This window comes from Coregonus clupeaformis, unplaced genomic scaffold, assembly GCF_020615455.1.
Source record: "Coregonus clupeaformis isolate EN_2021a unplaced genomic scaffold, ASM2061545v1 scaf0640, whole genome shotgun sequence".
Lineage (NCBI taxonomy): Eukaryota > Metazoa > Chordata > Actinopteri > Salmoniformes > Salmonidae > Coregonus > Coregonus clupeaformis.
Genome location: NW_025534095.1, coordinates 11,184 through 35,897, shown reverse-complemented (window position 1 = coordinate 35,897; position 24,714 = coordinate 11,184). Strand labels below are relative to the sequence as shown.

Sequence of the window (24,714 nt, the reverse complement as noted above, 5' to 3'; positions counted from 1 at the left end):
GTTACGTACCAGCAGCTGTCAGACCCCAACTGAAGCTGTGGTGTCCCACGTCCTTGGGGTCAGGACATCCGGGCATTACACAAACCACCGAACATCTAGCCCGTAAATTCTGGAGGTCCTCACTGGCATCCGATGTCAGGGATTACGTACTCTTCTGTCCAGTCTGCGCCCAAACCAAAAGCCCTCGTCATCTCCCTTCCGGTAAGCTTCAACCTTTGCCAATCCCTCACAGACCCTGATCCCACATAGCGGTTGACTTCATCACAGACCTTCCTGAATCCTCTGGTAACACCACCATCCTTGTCATAGTAGACCGTTTTTCAAAATGTGTGGTCTGGTTCCTCTTCCTCATTTACCTTACGCCATGGAATTGGCTGAGTGTATGTTCCAACAGGTGTTCCGTCTGTATGGGATTACGGAGGACATCGTCTCTGACCGCGGGCCCCAGTTTGTCTCCCGGGTGTGGCGAGCCTTCTGTGACTGACTGGGGGTCGCCCTCAGCCTCTCCTCCGGGTACCATCCCCAGACCAACGTCTGAACCAAGAAATAGGGATGTACCTCCGCCAACAATGTTCTGCCTCTCCACACGACTGTGGAGTCTTTATTATTTTGCAGATCTTCAAGCAGTGGAGATGAGGATAATGGTGAAACTGGAGATGATCCGTACAGAGTTCAGGACTGTTCTGACCCAAGTTATAGAGGCCCGGCAGCCAAAGGAGTCAGTCCCTGGGGCAACTTGAAATGCTGCAAAACCCTGCAGAAACAAATGAGGAACTGAAGGATATCTGTGAAACACTTAAAGACTCCCACTATCGAAAGAAAATGGTAGGGATGGCCATTTAAAATGTATCTGTTTTTAAAGTTTTTTTAATCTGTATCACATATTTGAACAGCAATTGACAAAAAGAAGTTAGCTGTTTATCAAGAGGACCAGATTTGAGAGAAGACTGCAACCTGCAATATTACTGAATCCAAATATCTTAATGTCAATGAAATGCAGATGTTATATATGCCATATGCCTATTTAGTGTTTGGATTGATTTCCCAATTACCATTTAACTTATCTTCAGAAGAAACGATCAGCCCATGATACACTACAAAAAATATTTCTCATTACTATCAATCATTACTATTATTGGTCAAGTGATGGTAAGTCAAATGTGAATTTATTAACATTTCAAATGAATTAAATCAGTAACAAGGCAGTTATAAACTAAATGTGAAATCCTACAACCTGTTAAGATCGGAGAGAGAGGACAAAGGAAACGTGAAGGAGAGAGTTCTCATGGCCAATATTGCCTATGAGGGAAGAGCGGGACAATAGCCAACCTCTGTCTCAGCCAGCATACAGTGGGGAAAAAAAGTATTTAGTCAGCCACCAATTGTGCAAGTTCTCCCACTTAAAAAGATGAGAGAGGCCTGTAATTTTCATCATAGGTACACGTCAACTATGACAGAAAAATTGAGAAGAAAAAAATCCAGATAATCACATTGTAGGATTTTTTATTCATTTATTAGCAAATGATGGTGGAAAATAAGTATTTGGTCACCTACAAACAAGCAAGATTTCTGGCTCTCACAGACCTGTAACTTCTTCTTTGAGAGGTTCCTCTGTCCTCCACTCGTTACCTGTATCAATGGCACCTGTTTGAACTTGTTATCAGTATAAAAGACACCTGTCCACAACCTCAAACAGTCACACTCCAACCTCCACTATGGCCAAGACCAAAGAGCTGTCAAAGGACACCAGAATCAAAATTGTAGCCCTGCACCAGGCTGGGAAGACTGAATCTGCAATAGGTAAGCAGCTTGGTCCTCTGTAGCTCAGCTGGTAGAGCACGGCGCTTGTAACGCCAAGGTAGTGGGTTCGATCCCCGGGACCACCCATACACAAAAATGTATGCACGCACGACTGTAAGTCGCTTTGGATAAAAGCGTCTGCTAAATGGCATATTATATTGTATTTTTTTGTCAATTGTGTTTCAAAACTAAACTATTGAGAGGGGTGGAGTAGGCCTAATACTTATGGTGTATTATATATTATTTTAACCTAAAACATATTTGTTTCACTTATTTTCTTTCAGCGTTTCAGCTTGTGCTCATGGGAGGTCGTTAGAGCTGAAATGGGGAGCATCCTGAGGGATATTTACAAGAAATAAAAAATGCCAAGAAAACACGTGTGAGAGTAGCATTACTTTTAGTTAATTTCTGCATGAAAATGTAATTTTTTTGAATATATGAATTATGCCACTGTAAGCTTTATATCTTATTTCTCCGTGTTGCAAATAATTGCCATGTAGGCTATAATATATAAATAAAGAGACAAACATGCCTTATATTGGTTGAAATTGTGCTAGCAATTTTGTAAAATTCTGTGGTGTGATGCAACCTTGAAATGAAACGACTTTTTCCTTGGCATGTTATCCTAAATGTGATGTTATTCCTCCTGACAATTGCATATCAACATCATCTTCAATGAAAAACAATAAAATCCTTTACAAAACTCTGAATTCCTGAATTCCAGCCATCATCATATCACTGTAAAACATTGTTGATTCGTATAGTTATTAATTATATCAAGTACACATATATTGGATATCATGCAACAAATTCTGAATGTTAGTTCAATGGAGCGTTGCAATCGCTAACCATGCTGTTACTCTTCATTCTCTATAGTGGAAAGATAATACATGCAGAGGTCCCATCAACTCACATATCTGGATAAATAAATATATACAATATTAATTTATAAGCCCAATAAAAACACACGAATATGGAATACTTTGACGGATGATCTACCTGACAGGCCTATATTGTACGCACACGTGGCTATAGGCCCAGATTCAAAAGCCCCTGCAATATAGGCTCCAATTTAAACAGTATTCCCAAGGTCTATACTGGCTGTGCACTGTATATGCTACCAGTGTCTTATTCTGAAAAGCGGGAGCATATAGGATGGGCTCTACAAAAGTATTTCAGACAATCCAAACCCGTTTCTAAAACGAAATAAAGTCATGTTGAGTGTGTAATTGATAGAACCCATTCAAGGTTGATCTGTGTCTTTAAATAGGCAGTTGTGGTCCACAAACCACAATTTCCCTTTAAGCAATTGGTTACAACGTAGTTGGAAACCATAGTTTCTGTGTGCAAATGAAAAGGTGTTGCGTTTGCAAAGACAATATAAAATGCTATTGTTTTCGAAGTCAAAGGCCAAACTCAGTTTTGTTCTATATGGTGATATTTATTTAGGCCGTAGTCTGAATAAAATGGATTCACATGTCCATTTTTTTAATTAAATTTTTTTTTTCCTGGTTGATAGTCCAATATTTCATGATAAAATAGCAAATAAATCAAGAATGTAACAATTATCTGAGAGATGCACCTGTCCTTTCGGTGCATTTTCTCCAGACGGAAAACAATATTCTCAGGTATGAAAGTGTATGGTGACTTCCACCTTTCACTTTTGGAACACCGTGCAGAATCTTTGTATAAATGATCGACACAGGTTGGAGCATGGCAGAACTCGGGAATTGGAGAAATTGTTCGATCAGGAAGACCACTTTATCTCTTTATCCTTTGGGGAAAATATTTTTTTTTTGTCGGAATTATACAAAGTAGGCTATCTTTCGGAAGTGCACCGCCGTTGATTGGGACAGACCGAGAACTACAGTAGACCTACGCTAAAATGGGTTCAATCAACCTTTGGATGTTCTTGGTCCTGACGATTTGCACCTGGCATAAAACCATCGGATGCACTTGGATGAGGACACTGCCTCGGTCTCCGAGCATGTTCCAAGTGTTCAGCAAAAACACCATAACGATGCTTCAGAAAATGGTAGGCTATGCGGTAATGTTTATTCACTTGTTCCTGGTCATTGGGCTGTTGTCATCTTTTCAACATTTCACGTGCTGCTATGTTTCATTTATTTCCCTGACTCCTTTATGTACAGTAATAATAATGCCATATTTTGTTTACATTTTTTGGCATCTCAGGGTCATGAAGTCTCTCGAGAAACTCAGATCACTTTCCCTGACAAGCAATACAGACAAGTCGATAATTTCAAGGTAAGAAATATGCATAGCCTACACTCTTAAAAAAAGGTTTTGTTCTATCCATAACCTTTTTTTCTAAGAGTTTACAGTGAATTCGGAAAGTATTCAGACCCCTTAACTTTTTCCACATGTTGTTACGTTACAGCCTTATTCTAAAATGTATTACATTGTTTTTTCCCCACATCAATCTGCACACAATACCCCATAAAGATTAAGCAAAAACTGTTTTTTATTTTTAATAAATTTGCAAAAATGTCTGAAAACATGTTTTGGCTTTGGCATTATGGGTTATTGTGATGAAACAAATAGATATTGAATCAATTTTAGAATAAGGCTGTAACGTAACAAAATGTGCAAATAGTGATGGGGTCTGAATATAATTAGGTTATAATGAATATGCAATTTGCTTAGATTTGCCCTCAATTCATAAGGCATGTACTAATACAAAGCCCTCTTCTTCTAGGCTGACGAACAGATTGTCTTCATTTCGCAAACTCTGAAAGCTATAAAGAAATTGTACAGCAGTGGCAAATATGAGTCCACCGCCTGGGACCAGAAAGGAGTTGACAGGTTTATGAATGACCTGCATCGCCAGACCTCGGAGCTAGACCAATGCGTATGTAATTTCTCCTCTTAACATTAATGCAAAAAGGAACACATTATCCTATCCTATTCGATTATAAAATAAGGTGGTTACATGTTAAACACATCACAATATTAAAAAATTTGTATTTTGTTCCAACAGGTAAAGGCTATGAAAACTAGACTATCAAAATATGTCAAAAGAGTGAACAAAAAGATGAGCCTTCACTTCAAGTTCCTTAACAATTACTTGAAACGCGAGGTAGGTTGATCCATTTGTCTTACAAAGAGAGTACATTCACCAAATCTGGATGTATGTATGTGATGATAAAACGTGTGTCTATTCTAAAATCTTAATAATTGTATTTAATTCATGCAGAAACACAGCGCAAGCGGCTGGGAAGACGTAAGGACAGTTGTGCTGGCACACCTACGAAGACTAGACACAACATTAAGTAGCCAATGAGCATTATGTATTATTTATTTACATGTTAATTTATTTGTTTTTGAACGTATTCATTTATTGTGTTGTAATGTATTCACAACTCTGTGGAGTAAAACATTTTTTATACTGAATAATTATGTGATTGATTTAGGCTATACACAACGTAACAATGTTTTAGTGCATTTATTTTTGTACTTATGAAGGCCATTGCATACTGTATTTATTATTGCAACCTGATACGAAATGTGTGTTATTGTAATGATGAAATATATTATAATTAAATAAATGTGGCCTCTACATCTGAAATCTATTTTAATAAAATCTAATGTAATTTGTTGCATACACATATTTAGCAGATATTATAGCGGGTGTCGCGAAATGCTTGTGTTCCTAGCTCTACCAGTGCAGTAATATCGAACAATACACAACAATACACACAAATCTAAAAGTAAAAGAATGGACATTAAATGTAAATGTAAAATGACATAAGAAATATATAAATATTAGGATGAGCAATGTCGGAGTGTCGGAGTCCGGAGTGTATATATGTACACTACCGGTGAAAAGTTTTAGAACACCTACTCATTCAAGCGTTTTTCTTTATTTTTACTATTTTCTACATTGTAGAATAATAGTGAAGACATCAAAACTATGAAACAACACATATGGAATCATGTAGTAACCAAAAAATTGTTAAACAAATCAAAATATATGAGATTCTTCAAATAGCCACCCTTTGCCTTGATGACAGCTTTGCACACGCTTGGCATTCTCTCAACCAGCTTCACCTGGAATGTTTTTCCAACAGTCTTGAAGGAGTTCCCACATGTGCTGAGCACATTATTCCATATGTGTTATTCTACAATGTAGAAAATAGTAAAAATAAAGAAAAACCCTTGAATGAGTAGGTGTTCTAAAACTTTTGACCGGTAGTGTATGTGAAGAATATGTGGATGGAATAGTATAGGTACAGCAATAGTTGAATAGGATGGCCTTAACTAGAATATAGTACATACACATGAAATGGGTAAAACAGTATGTGAACGTTATTAAGGTGACCAGTGTTCCATATCTACAGTGGGGGAAAAAAGTATTTAGTCAGCCACCAATTGTGCAAGTTCTCCCACTTAAAAAGATGAGAGAGGCCTGTAATTTTCATCATAGGTGCACGTCAACTATTTTTTCCAGATAATCACATTGTAGGATTTTTAATGAATTTATTTGCAAATATTGGTGGAAAATAAGTATTTGGTCACCTACAAACAAGCAAGATTTCTGGCTCTCACAGACCTGTAACTTCTTCTTTAAGAGGCTCCTCTGTCCTCCACTCGTTACCTCTATTAATGGCACCTGTTTGAACTTGTTATCAGTATAAAAGACACCTGTCCACAACCTCAAACAGTCACACTCCAACCTCCACTATGGCCAAGACCAAAGAGCTGTCAAAGGACACCAGAAACAAAATTGTAGACCTGCACCAGGCTGGAAAGACTGAATCTGCAAAAGGTAAGCAGCTTGGTTTGAAGAAATCAACTGTGGGAGCAATTATTAGGAAATGGAAGACATACAAGACCACTGATAATCTCCCTCAATCTGGGGCTCCACGCAAGATCTCACCCCGTGGGGTCAAAATGATCACAAGAACGGTGAGCAAAAATCCCAGAACCACACGGGGGGACCTAGTGAATGACCTGCAGAGAGCTGGGACCAAAGTAACAAAGCCTACCATCAGTAACACACTACGCCGCCAGGGACTCAAATCCTGCAGTGCCAGACGTGTCCCCCTGCTTAAGCCAGTACATGTCCAGGCCCGTCTGAAGTTTGCTAGAGTGCATTTGGATGATCCAGAAGAGGATTGGGAGAATGTCATATGGTCAGATGAAACCAAAATAGAACTTTTTGGTAAAAACTCAACTCGTCGTGTTTGGAGGACAAAGAATGCTGAGTTGCATCCAAAGAACACCATACCTACTGTGAAGCATGGGGGTGGAAACATCATGCTTTGGAGCTGTTTTTCTGCAAAGGGACCAGGACGACTGATCCGTGTAAAGGAAAGAATGAATGGGCCATGTATCGTGAGATTTTGAGTGAAAACCTCCTTCCATCAGCAAGGGCATTGAAGATGAAACGTGGCTGGGTCTTTCAGCATGACAATGATCCCAAACACACCGCCCGGGCAACGAAGGAGTGGCTTCGTAAGAAGCATTTCAAGGTCCTGGAGTGGCCTAGCCAGTCTCCAGATCTCAACCCCATAGAAAATCTTTGGAGGGAGTTGAAAGTCCGTGTTGCCCAGCGACAGCCCCAAAACATCACTGCTCTAGAGGAGATCTGCATGGAGGAATGGGCCAAAATACCAGCAACAGTGTGTGAAAACCTTGTGAAGACTTACAGAAAACGTTTGACCTGTGTCATTGCCAACAAAGGATATATAACAAAGTATTGAGAAACTTTTGTTATTGACCAAATACTTATGAGGATTTTTTTCCCCTCATTTTGTCTGTCATAGTTGACGTGTACCTATGATGAAAATCACAGGCCTCTCTCATCTTTTTAAGTGGGAGAACTTGCACAATTGGTGGCTGACTAAATACTTTTTTTTCCCACTGTATGTACTGTACATAGGGTAGCAGCCTCTAAGGTGCAGGGATGAGTAATCGGGATGTAGCCGGCTAGTGACAGTGACTAAGCTCAGGGCAGGTTGCTGGGTGGAGGCCGGCTAGTGATGGCTATTTAACAGTCTGATGACCTTTAATCTAACATATTTACATGTAGGCCTAATAAAAATGGCATTGGTTAGGACTGATGATGTCACATGTGGTAGACAGGGTTTTTGTGACTTAACTTGGTAGCACAAGTCTGCCCAGTAAGCAAAATGACTTTGAAAAGACGTCCGAAATAAGTTAGGTTCATTCTAGGTTCTGAATGAAAGTTGAAAATACCTATTTTCCGGTCGTTTAAAAAATATATTTTCCAGATGTTGAAAGTAGAAAATATATATTTTCTGGAATTGAAAATACATATTTTCTGGACGTTGAAAATAAGTATTTTCCGGAAGTAGAAATTAGTTAAATTTTTGGTTCTGAATGAAAGTTGAAAATACATATTTTCTGGACATTTAAAGTACATATTTTCTGGATGTTGAAAATACGTATTTTCTGGACATTGAAATCTGGTTCATTTTCGGTTCTGAATGAACGTTGAAAATATGTCATTTACAGATGTTGAAAATATGTATTTTTTTGGTCATTGAATCAATGGCCAAATTTCAACTGCACATACATTCTCAATTAAGTAAGCATTATCTCACTATAATACATTTTGAATCCATTTAATATAGGAAAGAAGAGCCAACTGAAGATTGCAACATAGAATATTCATTATTGCTCCCATCTGTCACATGCACTTATGTTAGCTAAGTATTCAGACCCTTTACTCAGTACTTGGTTGAAGCACCTTTGGCAACAATTACAGACTCAAGTCTTTTTGGGTATGACGCTATAAGCTTGGCACACCTGTATTTGGGGAGTTTCTCCCATTCTTCTCTGCAGATCTTCTCAAGCTCTGTCAGGTAGGATGGGGAGGGTCGTTGCACAGCTATTTTCAGGTCTCTCCAGTTGAATGCACTGTAAGTCGCTGTAGATAAAAGCGTCTGCTGAATGACCAAAACGTAATGAGCTGTGCCCCCCAAAAAGTACACATTTGGCTGGTCCGGACCGTTGCTTCCCTCCGGTGCTCTGATTCGCCGGTCTACTGAGCCACCGGTCTGAGCGCACCACATCGGCAACACCGGAATGGAAACCCAACGCACCCTAATCATCTCCAGCGCACCTGCATCTCATCATCTCATCACCACCCCTATACAGCCCTGGACTGTTCAGTGTTGTGTTGTGTGTGATTGTTAGTGTCTTGTTGTGTACGCGCTCTTTGTTGTACTCTTGTTTAGTAAACCTTTACATTGTTGATTCCTGCGTCTGGGTCCTGCCTCTTCGTATCCTCAGTACTCGTCACAGAATCACACACCAATCACGAAAATGGATGCAGCAGGTAATCATCCTGGAGTTTCCCAGCGCCTCGACCAGCACCAGCAGCAGATTGCCCAGCTCAACGCCACCATGCAGGAAGTGCTTCAAATGCTGCATAAACTGACCATCACTCCGGTTCCACCTCAGGGAGCGGCGAGTGCACCCAGTCCACCTCCTCCCGTGCTATCATCAATGTCTGAGGGACCCCTCGCCCTGCCGGAGCGCTATGACGGGAAAACGACAAAATGTAGAGGCTTCCCGCTACAGGTTTCACTGTATCTGGCGCGTCAGCGTGGGGCATCTCCATCGGACCAAGCCAGGATAGCGCTGGTGATTTCGCAACTGAAGGGAAAGGCGCTGGATTGGGCCACAGCAGTCTGGGAAGGAGGTGAGGCCGCGGCGCTTCCCTACTCCACCTTCCTCGCTCGATTCAGGGTGGTGTTCGATCATCCCACGGAGGGAAAGGACGGGGGTGAGCGTCTCCTCCGGCTACAACAGGGAGAGGGGGCCGCATTCGAGTAAGCCCTGAGCTTTCGCACAGTGGTGGCGTCTTCCGGCTGGAATGAGAATGCTCTGCGCACAGCCTTCAGGAGAGGCTTACGGGAGGACATCACGACGGAACTTGCATGTCGGGACGACGAGATGGACCTTGATACCCTCATCGCCACGTCCATTCGTCTTGACGACATGTTGAGAGACCGACAGAGTTTACAACACCTCCCGGAGCCTCGACGCTCACCCCATCTGAGCTATGGAAGCCGCCTTGCCTCTGAGTCCTCACCCATGGTGGTGGGAAGCACACCAACACCACCACGGACCACAGATCTCCTGGCGGCTCCCTATCTAGGTGGTATGACTCCCGTCGCCGCTCCGTGAATGTTCCGTCATCACCTGTCACCAAACCATTGTTTTTAGTTCCCCTAACGGTGAATGGTTCTTCCTTCTCTTTGCCTTCCACAGCAATGATATATTCTGGATGAGCGGGGAACCTTATAGATAGGGAGCTGGTCTCTGAATGGGGGTTGCCCACCGTGCCACTGCCTTCTCCGCTACACGTCACCTCGCTGGACAATAAACCACTTGAATCAGGCACCATTACGCACGTCACTCTCCCCATCACCATCACCATTCCCACACTACCGGAGCACTACGAGGAGCTGTCCTTCCACATCGTCACGTCACCCCTTCACCGGATCGTCTTGGGATTGCCCTGGCTCAGACTACACAACCCTACCATCAATAGGATCACCAAGAGGATCACAGCCTGGTCCCCCTCATGCCGGAGGACCTGCCTGCCGGTGGTATTCCACGAGTCCGGAGTCCGCCCTCCAGCCCATCATTCCACGTGAGTACGCAGATCTCTCCGACGTCTTCTCTGCCTCCAAGGCTAAGTGTCTCCCTCCTCACAGGCCCTGGGACTGCGCCATTGACCTGCTGGAGGGACAACACCCCCCGAAGAGTCGCATTTACTCCCTCTCCATAGTGGAGACTGAGGCCATGGAGAAGTATGTGGCGGAGACCCTGAAACAGGTTCATCAGACGCTCTACCTCACCTGCCTCCGCCAGCTTCTTCGTGGTCAAAAAAGACGGAGGACTGAGGCCGTGCATTGACTACTTGGGGTTGAACGCAGTCACCACCAAGTACCGGTACCACCTCCCTCTGGTTCCATCGGCCATCGAGCAGCTGCGAGGGGCCAGGTACTTTACCAAGTTGGACCTGAGGAGTGCCTACAATCTGATCCGAATCCGGGAAGGAGACGAGTGGAAGACGGCATTCAGCACTACCTCAGGCCACTATGAATACAGCGTCATGCCCTACGGCCTCGCCAACGCACCTTCCGTGTTCCAGTCCTTCGTCAATGACGTGTTCCGAGAATTCCACCAACAGGCCATCTCCTTCCTGGGATACAGGATCAGTCCTCAGGGGGTGTTCATGGAAAGAGCGAAGACAGACACTGTCAGGTCATGGCCAGTCCCCACCACCATCAAGGGCCTGCAGAGCTTTCTGGGCTTCGCAAATTTCCACCGGCGTTTCATCAGGTCCTTCAGCTCCATAGCCGCCCCGCTCACCTCTCTCCTTAAGGGTGGTCCTCAGAAGCTGGCCTGGAACCCTGAGGCTGACGCTGCCTTCAAGAGGCTGAATGAGAGGTTAATCTCAGCGCTCCTCCAAAAACACCCAGATCCAGCTCGTCCTTTCATCCTGGAGGTGGTCGCATCTGAGGAGGGCGTGGGTGGGATCCTCTCCCAGCGGCAAGGTAAGCCAGAGAAAATGTATCCCTGTGCCTTTTTCTCGAAAAAGCCTACCCCCGCAGAGAGGAACTATGGAGTTGGAGACAGGGAGCTTTTGGCGGTGGTCCTCGCTCTGGAGGAATGGAGACACTGGCTGGAGGATGCAGTCCATCCATTCCGGATTCTCACTGACCACCGGAATTTGGAGCACATATGGGCAGCGAAACCGATGAACTCTCGTCAAGACTGGTGGACCCAAATTCTTACTCGCTTTCAGTTTATTCTGTCCTACCACCCAGGATCCCAGAATGTGAAAGCCGACGCACTCTCCAGGATGCACCATACAGAAGAAAGGAAGGATCTGGAGGGTCCTATCCTGCCTCCGTCTCCAACTGCGCCTGCCAACTGTCTCTGAGGTCCTGTTCCAACAGGTCTTCCGGCATTATGGACTTCCGGAGGACATCGGACCGTGGCCCCCAATTCACCTCACGAGTGTGGAAGGCTTTCCTGGAGAAGATCGGAGCCATGGCCAGCCTCAATTCCGGGTATAGGCCTCAGTCGAATGGGCAGGTGGAGCGCATGAACCAGGAGCTGGGGATGTTTCTTCGTTGCCACTGTCAGGACCGGCAGGGTGAGTGGGCAAGGTTTCTTCCCTGGGCAGAATATGCCCACAACTCCCTCGTTCACTCCTCCATGGGGCTCACTCCCTTCCACTGCGTCCTGGGGTACCAGCCGGCCCTGGCCCCTTGGACACCCAGCCAGACCGATGCGCCCGCTGTTGACGAGTGGCTCCGCAGGGCCGGACAGGTCTGGGACGCTGCCCATGTCCATCTCCAGAGGGCCTTTCGTCGGCAGAAGGACCAAGCCGACCGCCACCGCAGTGAGGCCCCCGTATTCCAGCCTGGTGATCGTGGCTCGCTGTCCACTAAAAACCTCCCTCTCTTCCTGCCCTGCAAGAAACTGAGCCCCCGGTTTGTGGGGCCGTTTAAGGTCCTCCAGCGGATAAATGAGGTATCGTACCGGCTGCTCCTTCCCCCTCACTACCGTGTCTCAACCACTTTTCATGTGTCTCTCCTCAGGCCGGTGGTTCCTGGTCCTCTGGCGGATGCCGCCCCCCGGGGTACGCCCCCTCCGCCCCTGGACATTGACGGGAGTCTGGCGTATGCGGTGAGGGACCTGCTGGACTCTCCTCGTCCTCGGGGTCGTCCTCCTGGCTGGCGACGTCCTGCGGAGGGAGCCGCGCACCGGGGGGGGGGGGGATTCTGTCACGTCTCCTCCCGTTGCTCCCCTCCGGCGCTCTGATTCGCCGGTCTACTGAGCCACTGGTCTGAGCGCACCACCTCGGCAACACCAGAATGAAAACCCAATGCACCCTAATAACCTCCAGCGTACCTGCACCTCATCATCTCATCACCACCCCTATATAGCCCTGGACTGTTCAGTGTTGTGTTGTGTGTGATTGTTAGTGTCTTGTTGTGTTCTCGCTCTTTGTTGTATTGCTCAGTGTTTAGTAATCCTTTACATTGTTGATTCCTGCGTCTGCGTCCTGCCTCTTCGTATCCTCAGTACTCGTCACAACGGTAGTGTAGAGGACAGTAGAGTTTTATTCAGTATAGTACAGTAGATATTAATTCAGTAGATTACAGTAGAGTTTAATTCAGTACAGTTTAGTACATTAGAGTAAAGTAGGCTACACTATACTGTGCTGTACTCTACTGCACTGAATTATACTTTACTTTTCTTTACTTTACTGCACTGTATGCTGTACTGTAATGAACTGTACTCTACTGTGCTCTACTGTATTGTACGGTACTGTACTGTACACTCTATTGTAATGAACTGTACTCTGCTGGTCTCTACTGTACTGTGCTATCCAAACTTGTCCGTGGACGTTGAAATTAAGTCCGGACTTCACAAAAATCAGACCAAATAAAGACGGCCAATCCAGACAGCACCGTGCTTAGTGGGTAGGCATGATGTATCCTGTATACATTGAGATGATGCAGTTTAGACATTGTTTGCTCATTGACGTCTTGCACATTCTAAATTCTACAGTTCTACAGTGGGGAGAACAAGTATTTGATACGCTGCCGATTTTGCAGGTTTTCCTACTTACAAAGCATGTAGAGGTCTGTAGTTTTTATCATAGGTACACTTCAAAAATCCAGAAAATCACATTGTATGATTTTTAAATAATTCATTTGCATTTTATTGCATGACATAAGTATTTGATCACCTACCAACCAGTAAGAATTTCGGCTCTCACAGACCTGTTAGTTTTTCTTTAAGAAGCCCTCCTGTTCTCCACTCATTACCTGTATTAACTGCACCTGTTGGAACTCGTTACCTGTATAAAAGACACCTGTCAACACACTCAATCAAACAGACTCCAACCTCTCCTCAATGGCCAAGACCAGAGAGCTGTGTAAGGACATCAGGGATAAAATTGTAGAGATGCACAAGGCTGGGATGGGCTACAGGACAATAGGCAAGCAGCTTGGTGAGAAGGCAACAACTGTTGGCGCAATTATTAGAAAATGGAAGAAGTTCAAGATGACGGTCAATCACCCTCGGTCTGGGGCTCCATGCAAGATCTCACCTCGTGGGGCATCAATGATCATGAGGAAGGTGAGGGATCAGCCCAGAACTACACGGCAGGACCTGGTCAATGACCTGAAGAGAGCTGGGACCACAGTCTCAAAGAAAACCATTAGTAACACACTACGCCGTCATGGATTAAAATCCTGCAGCGCACGCAAGGTCCCCCTGCTCAAGCCAGCGCATGTCCAGGCCCGTCTGAAGTTTGCCAATGACCATCTGGATGATCCAGAGGAGGAATGGGAGAAGGTCATTAGACCAAAAATAGAGCTTTTTGGTCTAAACTCCACTCGCCGTGTTTGGAGGAAGAAGAAGGATGAGTACAACCCCAAGAACACAATCCCAACCGTGATGCATGGAGGTGGAAACATCATTCTTTGGGGATGCTTTTCTGCAAAGGGGACAGGACGACTGCACCGTATTGAGGGGAGGATGGATGGGGCCATGTATCGCGAGATCTTGGCCAACAACCTCCTTCCCTCAGTAAGAGCATTGAAGATGGGTCGTGGCTGGGTCTTCCAGCATGACAACAACCCGAAACACACAGCCAGGGCAACTAAGGAGTGGCTCCGTAAGAAGCATCTCAAGGTCCTGGAGTGGCCTAGCCAGTCTCTAGACCTGAACCCAATAGAAAATCTTTGGAGGGAGATGAAAGTCCGTATTGCCCAGCGACAGCCCCGAAACCTGAAGGATCTGGAGAAGGTCTGTATGGAGGAGTGGGCCAAAATCCCTGCTGCAGTGTGTGCAAACCTGGTCAACACCTACAGGAAACGTATGATCTCTGTAATTGCAAACAAAGGTTTCTGTACCAAATATTAAGTTCTGCTTTTCTGATGTATCAAATACTTATGTCATGCAATAAAATGCTAATTAATTACTTAAAAATCAGACAATGTGATTTTCTGGATTTTTGTTTTAGATTCCGTCTCTCACAGTTGAAGTGTACCTATGATAAAAAATGACAGACCTCTACATGCTTTGTAAGTAGGAAAACCTGCAAAAATCGGCAGTGGATCAAATACTTGTTCTCCCCACTGTACATAGTTTATACGTCGGCCAGATACCAACATTCTATTATGATGTCTCTGCGACGTCTTCCCAATGTGCAAACGCTCTCTAAACTACATATTCCCTACCCAATTCGATACGTCGGCCAAAGGTGTGCATGATTACTTGGGAGAAGACTCAGGTGAAACTGATGACATCACACAACTTTTGTAAAACAGCTGTCATGCGACATAAGAAGACAATTCAGCACCATGGACAGGTATCACAGCTAGCGCTAAAACTCATGAAGACGTCAGCCACTTCAGCGCTTTGAACATCACCACACAGCAACGATTTGATCAGTGCTCCTTTTTTGTGGCTGCAGGCCTGTTGCTACTGTTATTGCCATGCTAACTACTGTTCCAATTACCCACACCCCTAAACCTAGAATTGTAAAACTATAGGCAATACATTGATGATGTATGTGATGGGAAATATTGCTCTCTGACTCTTTGGTATCACGTTTCAAATCAAATCAAATTGTCTTTGTCACATGCGCCGAATACAACAGGTGTAGACATTACAGTGAAATACTTACTTACAAGCCCTTAACCAACAATGCAGTTCAAGAAATAGAGTTAAGAAATATTTATTAAATAAACTAGAGTAAAAAATACAATGAAAAGTTACACAATAAAATAACAATAACGAGGCTATATACATGTGGTACCGGTACCGAGTCAATGTGCGGGGGTACAGGTTAGTCGAGGTAATTTGTACATGTAGGTAGGGGTAAAGTGACTATGCATAGATAATAAACAGCGAGTAGCAGCCGGGTGGCCATTTGATTAACTGTTCAGCAGTCTTATGGCTTGGGGGTAGAAGCTGTTAAGGAGCGTTTTGGACCTAGACTTGGCACTCCGGTACTGCTTGCTGTGCGATAGCAGAGAGAACAGTCAATGACTTGGGTGACAATTTTTGGGGCCTTCCTCTGACACCGCCAAGTATATAGGTCCTGGATGGGAGGAAGCTTAGCCCCAGTGATGTACTGGGACGTACGCTGTACTCTCTGTAGCGCCTTATGGTCGGATGCCGAGCAGTTGCCATACTAGGCGGTGATGCAACCGGTTAGGATGCTCTCGATGGTGCAGCTGTAGAACTTTTTGAGGATCTGGGGACACATAACAAATCTTTTCAGTCTCCTGTGGGGGAAAAGGTGTTGTCATGCCCTCTTCACGACTGTCTTGATGTGTTTGGACCATGATAGTTTGTTGGTGATGTGGACACCAAGGAACTTTAAACTCTCGACCCGCTCACCTACGGCCCCGTTGATGTTAATGAGGGCATTTTCGGCCCTCCTTTTCCTGTAGTCCACGATCAGCTCCTCTGTCTTGCTCACATTGAGGGAGAGGTTGTTGGCCTGGCACCACACAGCCAGGTCTCTGACCTCCTCCCTATAGGCTGTCTCATCGTTGTCAGTGATCAGGCCTACCACTGTTGTGTCGTCAGCAAACTTAATGATGGTGTTGGAGTCGTGCTTGGCCACGGAGTCGTGGGTGAACAGGGAGTACAGGAGGAGACTAAGCATGCACCCCTGAGGGGCCCCTGTGTTGAGGATCAGAGTGGCAGATGTGTTGTTGCCTACCCTTACCACCTTGTGGCGGCCCGTCAGGAAGTCCATGATCCAGTTGCAGAGGGAGGTGTTTAGTCCCAGGGTCCTTAGCTTTGTGATGAGCTTTGTGGGCACTATGGTGTTGAATGCTGAGCTGTAGTCAATGAACAGCATTCTCATATAGGTGTTCTTTTGTCCAGGTGGGAAAGGGCTGTGTGGAGTGCGATTGCGATTGCGTCATCTGTGGATCTGTTGGGGCGGTATGCGAATTGGAGTGGGTCTAGGGTTTCCGGGATGTTGGTCAGTAAAGACACTTGCCAGTTGGTCCGCGCATGCTCTGAGTACACGTCCTGGTAATCCGTCTGGCCCCACGGGCCTTGTGGATGTTGACCTGTTTAACGGTCTTGCTCACATCGGCTACGGAGAGCGTGATCACACAGTCGTCCGGAACAACTGGTTGCTTGCCTTGAAGTGAGCATAAAAGGCATTTAGCCCCTAGGTAGTCCGAATGGTAGGCTTGCGTCACTGGGCAACTCGGAGTTGGGTTACCCTTTGTAGTCCGTAATAGTTTGCAAGCCCTGCCAAATCAAACGAGCATCAGAGCCGGTGTAGTAGGATTCAATCTTAGTCCTGTATTGACGCTTTGCCTGTTTGATGGTTCGCTTGAGGGCATAGCGGGATTTCTTATAAGCGTCCGGATTAGTGTCCCTCTCCTTGAAAGCCGTAGCTCTCTCACGATTCATCCTCATCCTTCTGATTCATCCTCATGGCTGGTCCCCAATAGATTACATTTATTGTATACATAAGGCCTATTAAGGCTATATCTAATAACACCAAGGCCCGTATTCATAAAGCGTCTCAGAGAGTAGGAGTGCTGATCCAGGATCAGTTTAGCCTTTTAGATTATAATGAATGGACAGAGGTGGTCCTGATCCTAGATCAGCACTCCCACTCTGAGACGCCCAGCAGAATAATTAGGCTACATCTCATAATTTAGCCTATAACATGACATTTCAAGATGAAACCACCTATGACATCTTATCAAGACCCTCGTGAAACAGCTGTGTTTGTGCTGGGTTGGAACAAAATCCTTTACCTCCTCCTGCTGGTCTCCAGGAACGTGCAGACAGTTTAGGTGACCACTTCCTTACAGTATATGATCTTTACAGTTTCATAAGCTTTGTACATTCTAAATTAATCCCAATATTATATAGAAAAAGGGGGAAATAAATCAATGCCAAGATTTGACCTTGCATAGTCATTCAAAAACGGTCACCACACACACACACACACATTCACACACACACACACACACACAACAGTAGGTTATAGCCCTGTCAAAACTATTCATTATAGGGAAAATATCCCTGATATCGTAGCCTATACCAAGGAACTATAGTCACGTATTATTTTTCATTTTCCCCTTTTAAAGAAAACGACAAATAGAAAGTTCCAACAAATCATGTAGTCGTTGCTTGTCAACATTGCATCACCAGCAGACAACAGTAGGGTGAAAGTTGGTTACGTCATTGTGAAAATGATAGTTGAGAGATTGGGGTAGTGAAGCTGACGTCTCCCATTCACTTTTCATTTGTAGCGCAACAGCAGAGGACTTGCCGGAGCTGTGGAACAATATTTCGGACTAACTTTGAACGAAACCAACTAAATTAATGTCTTATATGGCTACATTTCTTAAGAAGTGTGGGTTTTATTTCGACTTCGACGATTTTGTTATCAGACTTTTTTAAATCTGTTCACGCGAAGTTATTAGCAGTTGAAAGCATAGCTCGTGAATAGCCTATTCTCGCTAATAGCCTAGCCGATATCTACATTTAATAATGTTATCGTGTTGTTCAACTATCATTCAACGCTGATTTCAAGGAGAATGTGTATAGATTTATTGGGATTTGGTCGTCCAGAAGACGGAGCAGGCATGGAATTCCTATGGCTGCATGTGTAGTCTGGAAAGTGAAAGTCCCCGCCTCTGGTAGGTTGATCGGGGGAAATTCTCCATACAGTTTTCCCTTTCCCAACTCCACATAAAACTACTTAACACAGGCAAGATGTTCAAACTCATGTGGAAAACTAAGAGCGAAACAAACTGCTATTTACAATGTATACAATGCAGAGTTGGACGTGTATTTTTCTTCTTATTTGCAGTATGCAGAGCGTGTGTCATTGCTGTGACTGGATCCGACACCACTACGGACACTTGAGCGCAGAATACCTTTCCCTGCTGGACCAGATGGTGAGTTATCAGCACGCTGTAAGAGCAGACTGAATGCATGTATTAAGGACAGCAAAACAACCAACCAAGTAAAATAGTAATACGTTTCATGTTTAGCCTCTTTGTCAGAAAACTGTTAGCCTATATTTGAATAGCCATAGTAAAAGGGCGCTAAGGCTATAGTGACAGAGATATCAAGAGAGGCTATCTACATTAGGCCTACTGTACTTGCAGTATAAGCTATACTTTATGTCAGTCTTGATTGTTCTTGAAGTATTTGACACGTGACTTAACATACTATATTGATTGTTTTCCAGGGAGGAGATATCACAAAGCAGAATGCCCCTGTCTTTTTCCCAACATCACTTTACAGACACATAGATGATGCTGAGGTAAAGACTTGAATTTTGACTCATCATGTTCTGATATGCTTTGGTATAGCAGTCTTGACCCAATGTTATATTGATGCCATAACGGAAGCCTATACTGTTTCTAATATTTGTTTTATATCATCCTGTGTAGTTTGAGGACAAAGTCAGGTTCCTGAACGAGACCATCTATGAAATCACAAAACTGTTTGATGGGAATATGAATGCTGTCACCTGGGACAAGAAAAACCTGGATGATTTCCTCAACATTCTTGAACGCCAATTTGAGAACCTTAATTCCTGTGTAAGTAACGAGTCTATTTTAAAGTATAATCACTGTTGAGGTCAGGGCTCTCCAACCCTGTTCATGGAGAGCTACCCTCCTGTAGGTTTTCGCTCCAACCCCAGTTGTAACTAACCTGATTCAGTTTATCAAGCAGCTAATTAATCAGGTGTGCTAGATTAGGACTGGAGTGAAAACCTAAAGGACGGTATCTCTCCAGGAACAGGGTTGGAGGGCCCTGTTTTAGGTGTAGCCTACTAACTCTAGAAGTGAACAAATCTACGTATGAAGTGCAACCCCTTGACTTCTTCCACATGTTACGTTACAGCCTTATTCTAAAATGGATTAAATTGTTTTTTCCCCTCATCAATCTACACACAATACCCCATAATGACAAAGGAAAAACCGTGTTTTAGAAATGTTTGCAAATGTCTTAACAGTAAAAAATTGAAATATCACATTTACATAAGTATTCAGACCCTTTACTCAGTACTTTGTTGAAGCACCTTTGACAGCGATTACAGCCTTGAGTCTTCTTGGGTATGATGCTACAAGCTTGGCACACCTGTATCTGCAGATCCTCTCAAGCTCTGTCAGGTTGGATAGGGAGCATTGCTGCACAACTATAGTGGCTTGCGAAAGTTTTCACCCTCCTTGGCATTTTTCCTATTTTGTTGCCTTACAACCTGGAATTAAAATGGATTTTTGGGGGGGGTTGTATCATTTGATTTACACAACATGCCTACCACTTTGAAGATGCAAAATATGTTTTATTGTGAAACAAACAAGAAATAAGACATAAAAATAGAAAACTTGAGCGTGCCTATCTATTCAACCCCCCAAAGTCAATACTTTGTAGAGCCACCTTTTACAGCAATTACAGCTGCAAGTCTCTTGGGGTATGTCTCTATAAGCTTGGCACATCTAGCCATTGTGATTTTGCCCATTCTTCAAGGCAAAACTGCTCCAGCTCCTTCAAGTTGGATGGGTTCCGCTGGTGTACAGCAATCTTTAAGTCATGCCCCAGATTCTCAATTGGATTGAGGTCTGGGCTTTGACTAGGCCATTCCAAGACCTTTAAATGTTTCCCCTTAAACCACTCGAGTGTTGCTTTAGCAGTATGCTTAGGGTCATTGTCCTGCTGGAAGGTGAACCTCCGTTCCAGTCTCAAATCTATGGAAGACTGAAACAGGTTTCCCTCAAGACTTTCCCTGTATTTAGCGCCATCCATCATTCCTTCAATTCTGATCAGTTTCCCAGTCCCTGCCGATGAAAAACATCCCCACAGCATGATGCTGCCACCACCATGCTTCACTGTGGGGATGGTGTTCTCGGGGTGATGAGAGGTGTTGGGTTTGCGCCAGACATAGCGTTTTCCTTGATAGCCAAAAAGCTCAATTTTAGTCACATCTGACCAGAGTACCTTCTTCCATATGTTTAGGGAGTCTGCCACATGCCTTTTGGCGAACACCAAACGTGTTTGCTTATTTTTTTCTTTAAGCAATGGCTTTTTTCTGGCCACTCTTCCGTAAAGCCCGGCTCTATGGAGTGTACGGCTTAAAGTGGTCCTATGGACAGATACTCAAATCTCCGCTGTGGAGCTTTGCAGCTCCTTCAGGGTTATCTTTGGTCTCTTTGTTGCCTCTCTGATTAATGCCCTCCTTGCCTGGTCCATGAGTTTTGGTGGGCGGCCCTCTCTTGGCAGGTTTGTTGTGGTGCCACATTCTTTCCATTTTTTTACAATGGATTTTATGGTGCTCCGTGGGATGTTCAACGTTTCTAATATTTTTTTTATAACCAACCCTGATCTGTACTTCTCCACAACTTTGTCCCTGACCTGTTTGGAGAGCTCCTTGGTCTTCATGGTGCCGCTTGCTTGGTGGTGCCCCTTGCTTAGTGGTGTTTCAGACTCTGGGGCCTTTCAGAACAGGTGTATATATACTGAGATCATGTGACACTTAGATTGCCTACGTGTGGACTTTATTTAACTAGTTGTGTGACTTCTGAAGGTAATTGGTTGCACAATATCTTATTTAGGGGCTTCATAGCAAAAGGGGTGAATTTATTTTGTAGAATTCTTTTGAAACAAGTAATTTTTTTTAATTTCACTTCACCAATTTAGACTATTTTGTGTATGTCCATTACATGAAATCCAAATAAAAATCAATTTAAATTACAGGTTGTAATGCAACAAAATAGGAAAAACGCCAAGGGGGACTATTTTCAGGTCTCTCCAGAGATGTTCGATCGGGTCTCGCTCAAGTCTGGGCTCTGGCTGGGCCAATCAAGAACATTCAGAGACTTTTCCCGAAGCCACTCCTGCATTGTCTTGGCTGTGTGTTTAGGGTCGTTGTCCTGTTGGAAGGTGAACCTTCGCCCCAGTCTGAGGTCCTGAGAGCTCTGGAGCAGGTTTTAATCAAGGATCGCTCTGCCGCTGAAAAACATCCCCACAGCATGATGCTTCCACCACCATACTTCACCGTAGGGATGGTGCCAGGTTTCCTCCAGATGTGACCCTTGGCATTCAGGCCAAAGAGTTAAATATTGGTTTCATCAGACCAGAGAATCTAGTTTCTCATGGTCTGAGAGTCCTTTAGGTGCCTTTTGGCAAACTCCAAGCGGGCTGTCATGTGCCTTTTACTGAGTAATGGCTTCCGTCTGGCCACTGTACCATAAAGGCCTGATTGGTGGAGTACTGCAGAGATGGTTGTCCTTCTGGAAGGTTCTCCCATCTCCACAGAGGAAATCTGGAGCTCTATCAGAGTGACCATCGGGTTCTTGGCCACCTCCTTGCCCAAGGCCCTTCTCCCCTGATTGCTCAGTTTGGCAGGGCGGCCAGCTCTAGGAGAGTCCTGGTGGTTCCAAAGTTCTTCCATTTAATAATGATGGAGGCCATTGTTTTCTTGGGGACCTTCAATGCTGCAGACATTTTTTGGTACCCTTACCCAGATCTGTGCCTCGACACAATCTTGTCTCAGAGCTCTACGGACAATTCCTTTGACCTCAGGGCTTGGTTTTTGCTCTGACATGCACTGTCAACTGTGGTACCTTATATAGACAGGTGTGTGCCTTTCAAAATCATGCCCAATCAATTGATTTTACCTCAGGTGGACTTCACCTGTAGAAACATCTCAACGATGATCAATGGAAACAGGATTCACCTCAGCTCAATTATGAGTCTCATAGCAAAGGGTCTGAATACTTATGTAAATAAGGTATTTCTGTTTTTGCATTGTCATTATGGGTTATTTTCTGTAGATCGATGAGGAATTTGTTTTCTTTGATACATTTTAGAATAAGGCTGTAACGTAACAAAATGTAGAAAAAGGAAAGGGGTCTGAATATTTTCGAATGTACTGTATATGGGTTATTATAGATTTTGAGCCAGTTTGCAACATCACAAAAATAATACTGCAGCAATGAGAAATGTAGATTATTGCAGATTATAATTAATGGACATTCAAGTTTGATATCTTAAAGTGGAAATTACAAACTTTAGAATCCTTTTTAAACCTTGAATACGCTGTAAGTTTCCATTTCCTGCCGTGCAGGAAAATTCTCATTTAAAAAAGAGGTCTAATTAAGATCCTACATCTGTATGACGCTAATGTTTTGTTTAATTTTGTCCAACAGGTATCACCTGCCATGAAACCTGAGAGGAGACTGAAACGGTACTTCAAGAAGTTGAATAGGAAGGTTCTGAGAAAAATGGTGAGTTTGGTTTCGTATGGAAACGTGTTTGATACCTGTAATCAAATGAATATAAACTAGGCTAGGATAAACAGGAGCAGGGTTCCTAAAAAAAAATGGGTTTCTGGGGCCATATGTATCAAGAGTCTCAGAGAAGAAGTGCTGATCTAGTATCAGGTCTTCTCTCAGGTCTCCTCTGTCCTCCTATTTATAAAAATCTAAAAGGCAAAACTGATCCTAAATCAGCACTCCTACTCTGAGAAGCTTAATACATACGACACCAATCCTTTCTTTGTTGTTCAAGACAAAATGGTCATTAAATTGCCAAGAAAGTTCACCCCACTAATATTTACATTTTTCTGTGTTTTTCAGAACTACAGTGCACAGGCGTGGGAGCTCATCAGGAAAGAGACGAAACGTCATCTGCAAAGATTGGATATCCTTGCAGCACAGATGTACTGATCATCCAGACTCATCTCAGAAGCTACGCCCTTACCAGTTTATAAAGCATGAATACAATCATGTGGGACCCTGTTAGTCTATTTATTATATTTAAATCCATAAATTATTGTTTTTTATTTGTATAAATTATTATTTATATTTTGTATTTCCCTTTTGTACCTGTGTTGAACTGAACTGTATTGCCTGTCTACTTGAAAAAAATAATATTGAAATTGTGAATAAAAACGTATTTTGTATAAATTGTCCAAATTTCCTTCTTGTCTAAAACCAATGAGAGTGGATTTATAATATTGAGCAGTCTTATCTAACCATCAGAGGGGATGCACATTCAACTTGTTGCTGATGAGTCACATGATAATTTTTACTTTGAGTTTATGTATTCTTGTAGTATTGTTTCTTTGTGTAATATATTTTTTTATGTGTGATATGACGTGTTTTCACATGGTTTTAGGGACGAGGTTAAATCCAGTAGATAGGTCACTCTTGGTGTCACAAAGTCTGAATGCCAAGGATACCAGGATGTCTAGGGAGCTCACTGGTGTTTATCTTAGAATGATTGATAGATGGAATATCCTGCCTGGGGTACAAGGAGATAACATCAGGGTGGGGAGTGCCAACTGACGGTTACCAGAAGTTGTTGAAGAAATGTGTAAAGGGCTATATAAACTAAGAGATTTCCTTTGTCTAGTAGTTATGATAGTAAGATGCAATCCACGTGCAGATTGCTATGCTGAATCCGGTACCGTATATTAAATACATTGTATCAACTCTCCATCTAAGTGTTCATTACCTTCGTGCATCCAGAATTCCTTGAATACAAAGAAACGCATTATAACAATATGTTTTTATACTTTGTGAGGGTTACTGTTCTTTAATGTTTCTTGTTTGTTTTTGTGTGTCAATCACACTGGGGCAGTGGGCTGAAGGGGGTGGGGAGATCTGGGTGAGGAGTAGACGATAATCTGGGGGACCAGGAACTTTTAGCTCCCACTTGCAATTGTGGGATGTTTATTTATAAAGTCTGTCCAATGTATTAAACACCTGTATGTCTTACTATGATTGGAGGAGAAATAAGAAAAAAGACATGGAAAGACAATATTGAAAAAGAGATACAAATTAAACAATACTTTTAATAGATATCAGTTTAGTCCCCTGA

General features: G+C 43.6%; 2 protein-coding genes across 3 annotated transcripts; both read left to right on the top strand.

The window, feature by feature from the left end:
• The first annotated feature begins 3,685 nt into the window (after window positions 1-3,685).
• Window positions 3,686-5,101, top strand: LOC121550238 (interferon a3-like). The gene is made up of 5 exons (XM_041862407.1): window positions 3,686-3,835; window positions 3,994-4,065; window positions 4,517-4,669; window positions 4,799-4,897; window positions 5,015-5,101. The coding sequence occupies exons 1-5, from the start codon at window positions 3,686-3,688 to the stop codon at window positions 5,099-5,101; spliced, it is 561 nt and encodes a 186-aa protein (XP_041718341.1).
• A 13,022-nt stretch (window positions 5,102-18,123) lies between these two features.
• Window positions 18,124-23,829, top strand: LOC121550868 (interferon a3). Of its 2 annotated transcripts, XM_041863264.2 has the most exons (6): window positions 18,124-18,515; window positions 18,689-18,776; window positions 19,073-19,147; window positions 19,278-19,427; window positions 23,040-23,117; window positions 23,469-23,823. In XM_041863264.2, the coding sequence occupies exons 1-6, from the start codon at window positions 18,481-18,483 to the stop codon at window positions 23,556-23,558; spliced, it is 516 nt and encodes a 171-aa protein (XP_041719198.1). In that variant the 5' UTR covers window positions 18,124-18,480; the 3' UTR covers window positions 23,559-23,823. The 2 variants fall into 2 exon arrangements, with proteins under 2 accessions (XP_041719198.1, XP_041719197.2); XM_041863263.2 differs by having other exon boundaries at window positions 18,124-18,776; window positions 23,469-23,829.
• The last annotated feature ends 885 nt before the right edge of the window (window positions 23,830-24,714 follow it).

Bases quoted from the DNA above. Each gene is read 5' to 3' on its own strand.
- LOC121550238 (XM_041862407.1), top strand. From the start codon at position 3,686: ATGGGTTCAATCAACCTTTGGATGTTCTTGGTCCTGACGATTTGCACC. The intron at 3,836-3,993 runs GTAGGCTATGCG...TTGGCATCTCAG, and splicing joins TAACGATGCTTCAGAAAATG to GGTCATGAAGTCTCTCGAGA. The intron at 4,066-4,516 runs GTAAGAAATATG...CTCTTCTTCTAG, and splicing joins GACAAGTCGATAATTTCAAG to GCTGACGAACAGATTGTCTT.
- LOC121550868 (XM_041863263.2), top strand. From the start codon at position 18,642: ATGTATACAATGCAGAGTTGGACGTGTATTTTTCTTCTTATTTGCAGT. The intron at 19,148-19,277 runs GTAAAGACTTGA...CATCCTGTGTAG, and splicing joins GACACATAGATGATGCTGAG to TTTGAGGACAAAGTCAGGTT. The intron at 19,428-23,039 runs GTAAGTAACGAG...TTTGTCCAACAG, and splicing joins TTGAGAACCTTAATTCCTGT to GTATCACCTGCCATGAAACC.